The sequence below is a fragment of the Mustela lutreola genome, chromosome 18 (genome assembly GCF_030435805.1).
Source record: "Mustela lutreola isolate mMusLut2 chromosome 18, mMusLut2.pri, whole genome shotgun sequence".
Taxonomy (NCBI): domain Eukaryota; kingdom Metazoa; phylum Chordata; class Mammalia; order Carnivora; family Mustelidae; genus Mustela; species Mustela lutreola.
In genome coordinates, this window is record NC_081307.1 from 7,614,528 (window position 1) to 7,623,930 (window position 9,403).

The window sequence follows — 9,403 nt, forward strand, 5'->3', positions numbered from 1 at the left end:
TATTTATTTATTTATTTATTTTTAAAGATGTTATTTATTTATTTGACAGAGATCACAAGTAGATGGAGAGGCAGGCAGAGAGAGAGAGAGAGGGAAGCAGGCTCCCTGCTGAGCAGAGAGCCCGATGCGGGACTCGATCCCAGGACCCTGAGATCATGATCTGAGCCAAAGGCAGTGGTTTAACCCACTGAGCCACCCAGGTGCCCAAGATTTTATTTAGTTATTTATTTATTTGACAGAGATCACAAGCAGGCAGAGAGGCAGTCAGAGAGAGAGAGAGAGAGAGAAGGAAGCAGTCTCCCTCTGAGCAGAGAGCCCGAATGCAGAGCCATTGATGCCAGGGCCCTGGGATCACGACCTGAGCCAAAGGCAGAGGCTTTAACCCACTGAGCCACTCAGGTGCCCCTAAACTAGGATTTTTAACAAAAAACAAATATAAAGTCAACTTTCGTGACATAAAATTTAAATGTTTTTTTGAAAATTGCCTTGAACCTATAACTTGTTTTGTATATATATTAGCTATAAATGTTTTCTTTTTTATTTTAAAGTTAAAAGCAAAACTACCTTGAAATTTAAAAGACGTCATTCTCCTTTACAGCAAAAACACAAAGATACAAATTGAAGTAATTTGCTGGCACCCAAGACAAAATTAGTACGGACTTAAACTCTTACCATGTAGTTTGTTTTATAGTGATTCACCATAAGTAAGCTTTAAAACTCAATGTCTTTAGAATCTAGCCTTTAAAAAAAAAAAAAAAAATCTAGGTCTGCATTATAATTACTACCTTAAAAGAGAAAATCGGATAAAGTTTCATACCCAACTCCCCTTGTTATTTTTTCACAATAATAGAAAATTACCTTTGTCAGCCTCAGTTTTGGCGGTTTTAAGTTTACTGTTAAGTGTCAGCCCTTTGGAATTTATATTGCATTTCCTCACTGACACGTTATAAATGGTAGTAAAGATCCTACTAAAACCTATTCAACTTCTACTGTAGCTAATGTGTGGGTGTTACTGAGTCCTCAAATTCCTCTTCATTAACAGAAAATGTTTCAGTGCATGTTTTAAACATCCTGTATTGCAAAAATTTAGTCAGCTGATTTCGGAGGAACATTCCCCTGGAGAAATAGGAGTTGACTCATTGCTAACTATTACAAAAGCCTCTCAGCTGGTCTCTCCCAGCCTCCAGTCTCTCCCTCCTGTGTTCTGTCTTCCCCTGCTTTGCCAGTTACCTTAATCGCAAATCTAGTTATGTCGTATGGAATCTGAAAAACCTTCTTGCCCAAAGAACTTCCTACAGGGTAAAGTCCAAACGTCTTATCATGGAATAGAAGGCTGTACCAATGGGTACCAATCTACCTTAGTTTCTTCCTTGCCTCCCTTTCCTGTAGATCACCTGCAGACATTCTCTTCATTCCCTAACAAGTCATGTTCTTTTATCCTTCCATACTCTCACAAAAACTCTTTCTTCTCCTTAGAACACATTCATATCCTTTGACTTGAACATTCCCTGATGTAGATGAGATCAAATACCACTTATACTATAAGCCTCCCCCAAGGTTTTATACATCTCCCATAAAGACTTTAGCCCATTTGGTCACCCTTTGCCGGTCCATAAGCATTAAGCATGGTGTCTTAAAGGAACTCCATAAATGTTGACTAAATTTTGAAAGCATGACCACGCTTAAATGAAGGATTGGCCATAAACTGTTAAAGCCATGGTTAAGACCCATAAGGCTATTCTAGGTGCGTGTGGGTGGCTCAATCTGTTAAGCATCTGACTTCTGCTCAGGTGCCCTGGGATCCAGCCCTGAGTAGAACTCCCCGCTCTGCATGGAGTCTGCTTCTCCCTCTCTCTCTGCCCACTCCCCATGCTCCCTCATGCTCTCTCTCAAATAAATAAAATCTTAAAATTTTTTTAAAAAGCATAAAGATCTTCCATTCATCTATATGCAAGTATCCAATAATACATACATTAACATTAAAAATATAGTCTTATTAATATTTTCAAACACAAACAATCATGGATTACTAAAACTCCAAATGTATATACTATACTTCATCTTACAGACTGGTAAATGTTAACCATCTATGAAAAGCACAGCAAAAACAGTGTTAACCAGAAAAGAAATGGTGTCTTCCCGTTCAATGAAGTTTCAGTATGTAGAGCTTCAGAATTCCAAAGAGGCAAATTCACTTAATTGCCAAAAAAAAAAAAAGTAATTCCTGAAGGTCAGCAATCCTACAGTGAAATCTTCCATCATCACCTTTGAGCAACTCTCAAGGCAACCTTCAGTTAAAACTCTCATTCTCCATCACACTCTCAAGGGCTAATAAAGAAAATAAGAACCATGCAAACAATAATTTCAGCAAGAGCCAGAACAAACGAAGCCGTTTCCAGAAAGAAGCTAGAGTGTTAGCAATTTGTTACCACTACGTTTCGGCATCTCCAGGATAAAATACCTTACATATTCAAGGGAAGTTTCACAATTCAAAAGCAATCTCACATGAACGATTTAATTCTTACCGGTGCTTAAGCAGAGCAGGGATTATTTTTACGGATTTAAGACATTACGAACCCAGTAAAAATGCAGATAAAAGACTGCTTGGCTATAGAAACATAGCACTTCGCTTCCAAAAATAAATACTATTTACTATAACAACAAAATGGCCCAAGACAAATGAGCAACCCCCCTTTATTCCATCACTAAATCGAGTTCGGTGGACATACTAGAAACTCCGCTCTTAAAATGAATGTCAAAATTTCAAATTACGATAACCTGGAGCCAAACTTCCATCTCCCGGTCTCTTTCCAAGTGACATGAACTCACAAGCAAAACCAAGCTCCATTTCTCAAAGCAGTTTAAACAAGAACACACCCTCGGCGTGCACTCAGACTCCAAGGCTTTTCAGCCGACTCCCTGAGGGCAGAGTCGGTCCCAGAGAAGTCCCAAGAGAGTCTGGGGGACCCAGTTATGAGCGAGATGGGGGTGGGGCGCACCGCAAAAGGCTCTGCCAAGCCGGAGACGGAGGAAAAGGGACCAGCCAGAACACTGCCAAGAAGGGTTTGGGGCGCCAGACCCCGAGCCTCGGGTCCGAGCACTCTGCACACACAGCTGGAGCGGCTCCGCCTCCCGACCCCAGGTCCAGTCCCCAGCCAGGCCCCTCCGCGCCCAGGCACCGCGGGGTAACTCCGAGCGTCCCAACCCTAGGAAACAAATCTCAGAGGTCCCTGCGGGGCGGACACCCACCTGGCCGAGCCCCACCGAGAACTGGGCCCACCAAGTCAAACAGCAGCAGCCACTGGAGCCGGAGGACCCGAAAGGGCGAGCCTGCGCCCGATCCCATCGCGGCAGATTCCGCAGGTTCCACTCAACACTGGGTCGCCTCTGCCTCCGCCTGCTCCATCATTTCCCAGCCCTGCCGGGGCCCCAGAGCTGGCCGGGATGCGCGCTCCCGGGACGAACACGCGCTCGGCACTGACGCAACTCGGCTCCTGTCCGAGCTCGCTCCCGACATCGCGCTCTCTACGCTGACGTAGAGAAAAATCCAGTCGCCCGCGGGAGAAAGGATTTCTGTCCCGGCCGCTAAAACCCTCACTAGTCCGCCCCGCCCCTTCACACTCGCTGCCCCGCCTACTGCCTGACAAGCCCCCGCCCTCTCTGCTCCTAGGCCCGCCTACTTTGGGCGTAGAAGAACCTGATTGGAGGAAGTACCAGAAGGAAAAGAAGGCGGAGCGCGAGACCCAGAAGCGGAATTGAGGAGCAGAAATGAAGGGCAGCTCCGCCCCCCTGCGCAGCCTTTTCTGATTGGCTTGCGGGCGTTGGGCGGAGCGTCGAACCGCGCGCCCATTGGCTATTTTGTGGCGAGGAGTCCGGCTCCGCGGAAAGGCCTAACCCGGCAGGGCTTGCTTGGGTCGAATGTGTAGGCTCGGCTTTGTGGTTGAGTCCGGGTCTCCGCCAGTGGGCCCGGGAAGATGGTGCTGGGTGGTTGCCCGGTGAGTTACTTACTTCTGTGCGGCCAGGCGGCTTTGCTGCTGGGGAACCTACTTCTGCTGCACTGTGTCTCTCGGAGCCACTCGCACAACGCTACGGCCGAACCCGAGCTCACATCCGCTGGCGCCGCCCACCCCGAGGGCTCAGCCGGCGCTCCGAGCTGGGAATATGGCGACCCCCAGTCTCCAGTCATCCTTTGCTCTTACCTGTAAGCTACCCAGACGTCGAGGCAGAGATGGAGATGGGGCCAAGGATATATGGTGTTGGGGTGGGGGAAGGGAGGTGGCTTTTTTCCCCAGACCCTCTCCTCCTGAGGACCTGACAGTCAGCATGCGGGAGGTTAATTTCATCCAGGTTTCTCACTCCTCTCACCCATGCAGGGGGAAACCTTGTGTGTCGGTGGCAGATCCCTTGGGATCCCGAAAGAGAACTAGGGAGGAGTGACATCATATAGTCTCCGGAAGAAGGGTACGAGGTTGTGCCTTCTCTATCCCGCTCCCTTTAACGAAGGAGAATCCATTGTAGGTGTTCACTATGAGGCACAAATAGAGGAAATGACTTGTCCTTGCCACGAGGCACTTTCTTTTAGAAAAGCAATATCCTAACCGTTGCAGAACCGAGTCATTTTTAACATCTCTTTTTAGTCCGTGAGAAAAGGCGTTTGGGAAATGCAAAGAGAACTGGGAATCCTTTGGCTTCGATTTTGTTCCCATTGTCTTGTGGCTCCTTGCCCAGGAAAGGGAGAAAGCCATAGGAGAAATAGAATCCACGTAGAAATAGGACCAGAAACGCTTCCTTCCCCAGTAAAAGGATCATTTGGATGGCTGTCTATTTGACCTGCTGTTCTTCAGTCTGACAGCATCTCTTGCCTTGGGGATCAGTCAGAATTAAACCCTAGAAAACTTGAAGTGCCTCTTGCCTGTTTTGATTATATGCACTTAAACAGCCATTTGCAAAAACCATATGAGAATGACAGTCATGATCTTACTGGTGATTTACAGCCCTGATGAATTTATAGAATGTGACGACCCAGTGGATCATGTTGGAAATGCAACTGCATCCCAGGAACTCGGTTATGGTTGTCTCAAGGTGGGTTTTCATTTTGTTTTATAAGCAAACTCTTCCGTAGAGAAATAGTACTGGCCAAATGCTGTTACAACAAAGTATCAGGGATATGAAGTTACCTTCCTATAGACTTAATTAGAATGACTTCCTGGAAATTTCCAGCCTGGCCAGCATCAGTGACTGATCAAGCCATTTCATTTCCTCAGGAAGGAGTGTCTGTGCCAAAACTACCCAGGTGCACAGACCAAACTGTCTTTGCTTCTTTGGGCTGATATTGACTGATTTAAAGCTATTATGTCACCTCCTCATTATCCTTCAAGTATGCACTTTCCTAAAAGAACAAAAGAAAGGCTTATGCACTTTTTATTTCTTTGCTTATGCACTTTCTAAAACCAATAATGGACTAAGCTGCATCTTTGTTACACATGCATTTCGGGCAAAGCTCCTTTTGCCAATGATCTTTCTTTTCATAAGGCAAGCATTTTCCACCATGTCCTTAAGAAATAGATGGGGCCTATCAGTATCTGCCTTTGTAGAAGGTTGTATTCAAGGAGAAGCCTTAGGTACAACGGCCTCTGGGATGGAAGAAAGCCATTCAGTTCCATTAATAACATCCTAGTTAGTCTCCCCAAAACCAGTGAAATTCATGTACCTCCCCATCATGCTGCATAATGCAAGTCAAGATTCAATCAGTTATAAGAGACTTATGGGAAAATATGGTTTGTACTAAATCAGAGACAGAGAAATAAACCTGAAAGTAATAAGACCAAAAGGCAACTCTTAATGCAGTCATGTGTAAAGAAATATTTTCAATAAAATGAGATCTTGATGTGTGGATAATTATCAATGAAGGTTTTGAAGGTTTGAGTAGCATTGTATAGAGATCACTTTTGTCCGTTTTATTTTTTTTAAGATTTATTTATTCATTTGAGAGAAAGAGCAAAGAGGGGAAAGAGGGACAGAGGGAGAGAATCTCAAGCCAACTTGTGTTGAGCGCAGAGCCTGGATGCAGAGCTCAATCCCCATGACCCTAAGATCATGACCTGAGCCAAAGTCAAGAGTCAGATGCTCAACCTAATGAGCCACCCAGGTGCCCCTGCTTTTACCTATTATAATTAAATACTGAACTGTTCCTGTTAGGCCACGCAAGCTGCCACTTTCCCCAGAAGTCCTAGAGGACCAGTACTCAAACACCTAAATCCCAGGGGAAGTATGATTTCCAGCTCCCTTCCCTTTAAGGAATGCACCAGTGAAAATAGTAGTGAACAACTTAATAAGGTGCCAGTGGAGAATGTACAGCTGTGCTTTCTCTGCTAGAATTCAATTACATAAATGGTCAGAGGTCCTGTTCTGAAATTTTTTGCTAAAATTTAAACACACAAAAACATACTACAGATATCTGATAATCCCACATTCAAAAAAAAGTTCTGGGGTGCCTGGGTGGCTCAGTGGGTTAAAGCCTCTGCCTTCGGTTCGGGTCGTGATCCCAGGGTCCTGGGATCGAGCCCCGCATCGGGCTCTCTGCTCAGTGGGGAGCCTGCTTCCTCCTCTCTGTCTGCCTCTCTGCCTACTTGTGATCTCCGTCTGTTAAATAAATAAATAAAATCTTTAAAAAATAAAAAGTTCTGAGTCATGATATTCTGAGGTCTTTTCCTAATTATGTTCATTTACAATATATATAGAACTTCTAATACACATTGATTTTTTTAAATACCCATTCCCAAATGCTCAACTATGTGCTCTTTCCTGTAAATACAGGATAATTAAAATATTGTGTCCATCTATTCTAAGTGGTGTTTAATGAAACTGATTTTAAATATTTTCACCATATTAAAGAAGCTAGTTACAAGAAAAAAAAGTTTATTTAAAACAACATACAGTTAGGGTGGAATAATTTAAAATCACTTGAATCACTAAATTCCTAGCTCTTGAACACAGCCTTACCCCAACTTTATTAGTACAATATTGTCCTGAGTCACCTCTTATTAATGAACATAAAGATCTGTTTTGTGTAACTTCTTTGGTAAGTTTGGGCTGTTTTGTTTTGGTTTGGTTTTTATGCCACAGTTCGGTGGGCAGGCCTACAGTGATGTGGAACACACTTCTGTCCAGTGCCGGGCCCTCGATGGGATTGAGTGTGCCAGTCCTAGGACCTTCCTGCGGGAGAATAAACCTTGTATAAAGTAAGTGTTACTTTGAATGGGGTAGTTGGTACTTGGATAGAGGTAGAGCTGTTTTCCTTGTCATCTCATGATATGACTTTTTTCTTTTATCTTAAGTGTTAAAGGGGCAACATGATTACTACTGCGCATAATCCATGGGCGGGAGTGATGTGGTTACAAACAGAGAGGACACTGGACTTATGAGACCAGAGGCCATAAGTTCTAAGTGTCTCTTTCATCAACAAGCTAAGTGTCGGTAGAAGACCAGAGACTTTGTCCCTCACCTACAAAATAAAGGAGCTAGACCAGATGATCTAGCTCCAAAATTCCTATGGTAGACATAAATCCTATAAAAATAGTCTTAATGTTTGAGGAATGAAGGTTTTATTCTTGCTTTCTTTATTTCTTTAAAGGTTTTATTTATTTGTCACAGAGAAAGAGAGCGAGAGCACAGGCAGAGGGAGAAGCAGACTCCCTGCTAAGCAGGGAGCCAGATGTCAGGGTTTATCCCAGGACCCTGGGATCAAGACCAGAGCTGAAGGCAGATGCTTAACCAACTGAGCCACCCAGGCATCCCAGAGAAATAAAGGTTTTATTATGACAAGTGTGGATCTCTCTCCTGAAAAATAAGTTTATCTTAAAGAATTAGGGTAAAATCTGTAAATTTTGCTGGAAGGCACAGCATGTATTTATATCAGTTGCTAATGGAGTCCGTGGTGTTTGATGACAATATTAGAGCAATTGTAATTGAGTGTCATTGCAGTACATAAGACCCAAGTCCTTACTGAAGAAACCTCATTTTTAGTCGCCACAAAACAATAGAAGGGTATACAGAGATCAGTGCTCATCTGAGGAAAGACCATGACATTTCCATAGAGAACTGCATTCAGAAGTGCAGCCTCAGGAAAGGTGCCTGAGTCAGGGAGGGCTGCAGGCCCAGACTCTACTCCTCCCAGGATGCCTACAGAGCACATGTGCTTGATTAGCTCTTGTCCAGTCCAGTCAGTATTTGTTCCTTTATGCCCCTAGGTAGTATTCTTCTGAGAGCCTAGGCCAACTAGAGATTTTCTTTTTGGGGAGGATGAGAGGCCACAGAGGGACTGCTACATCATCCTTTCACTTGCATTAAATTCATTCGTCCTTAAGTGTTTTAATTTTCATGTGGTAAACATCTTCCTCTTCATTTGTTCTGTCTAGATACACGGGACACTACTTCATAACCACTTTACTCTACTCGTTCTTCCTGGGATGTTTCGGAGTGGACCGTTTCTGTCTGGGACACACTGGCACAGCAGTGGGGAAGCTATTGACACTTGGAGGACTTGGGATTTGGTGGTTTGTTGACCTTATTTTGCTTATTACTGGAGGGCTGATGCCAAGTGATGGCAGCAATTGGTGCACTGTCTACTAAAAAGAGCTGTGGTCATGGCCCAGAGAGGCATGTCTTCTGAATTCATCTCTACAGGCTCAAAACTTCCTTGATAACAGACCTGACCATTACTTTCCTTCTTCAGAGGGAATGGGTTTGGTTAGGAAGGTTTCTTTGGACTCTGGGTTTTCAACCCAAATTTTATCTTGCAGACTAGAAATGACAAACAGTGTTTGGGAATCAAGTGTGTACCTTTCCTCACATATAAAATATAAAGGATACTGACTATCTTGTAAGTTGCAGGGGTTTCCATACTGTATTTCTAGACATTGCTGTATCTTCAGTACATTGGAGCAAGTGGACCCAACAAGATGGGCAAAGTAAATATTTTTAGGTGCCTTTTTGTGACCCTGAAATCTTCATGCAGAGGAGATGTGAAGCCGAACCAGTGAAGATCTTCAGCAGAAGTAAAATGGCCATGGATTTTAATACTCACTGAAATTCTGACTTTCTGAAATTAAGTTGTGGAATAAATTTTGCCAACCTGGAATGCTGTTTGGTATTTTCAGTAAGTAGAGTGAGACTCAAAATTCTGTATGTTTTGCTAAAAGCCAGGCATTTGAAATGAACCACTCTACTAATAAATCCTATTGTTACATCATTATTATGCTCCAGAGGCGGTATATGCAGTACAATAATTTCATTTCATTTATATTTTGAAAGCCCAACAATAATCAGGTATGTCGGGTAAGCTCTCCTCTTGACTATCCTATCTAAAAATTAGTTATATACAAGTTCAGAGAGCCTATGTTGT

The 9,403-nt window shown here is 43.6% G+C and overlaps 2 protein-coding genes across 2 annotated transcripts in view; one reads left to right on the forward strand and one right to left on the reverse strand.

Annotated features, from left to right (window-relative positions):
* The window catches only part of ADAM9 (ADAM metallopeptidase domain 9), a 148,260-nt gene extending 144,671 nt beyond the window's left edge, over positions 1-3,589 (reverse strand). Inside the window, exon 1 of the mRNA XM_059155828.1 lies at positions 3,250-3,589. Coding sequence (XP_059011811.1) covers positions 3,250-3,346 — 97 coding nt within the window. The 5' untranslated portion in view covers positions 3,347-3,589. The remainder of the gene's footprint in view (positions 1-3,249) is intronic.
* Positions 3,590-3,855: 266 nt separating this feature from the next.
* On the forward strand, positions 3,856-9,139 carry TM2D2 (TM2 domain containing 2). Its single transcript, XM_059156325.1, has 4 exons — positions 3,856-4,201; positions 4,995-5,082; positions 7,126-7,241; positions 8,418-9,139. Exons 1-4 carry the CDS (start codon positions 3,975-3,977, stop codon positions 8,629-8,631), a joined length of 645 nt encoding a protein of 214 aa, XP_059012308.1. The 5' UTR covers positions 3,856-3,974; the 3' UTR covers positions 8,632-9,139.
* Positions 9,140-9,403: the final 264 nt, after the last annotated feature.

What these genes read in the sequence shown, in the direction of transcription:
- TM2D2 (XM_059156325.1), top strand. Translation starts at nt 3,975, where the DNA reads ATGGTGCTGGGTGGTTGCCCGGTGAGTTACTTACTTCTGTGCGGCCAG. An exon ending in TCGGTTATGGTTGTCTCAAG is followed by an intron (nt 5,083 to 7,125) that starts GTGGGTTTTCAT and finishes TTTATGCCACAG; the next exon opens with TTCGGTGGGCAGGCCTACAG. An exon ending in GAGAATAAACCTTGTATAAA is followed by an intron (nt 7,242 to 8,417) that starts GTAAGTGTTACT and finishes TGTTCTGTCTAG; the next exon opens with ATACACGGGACACTACTTCA.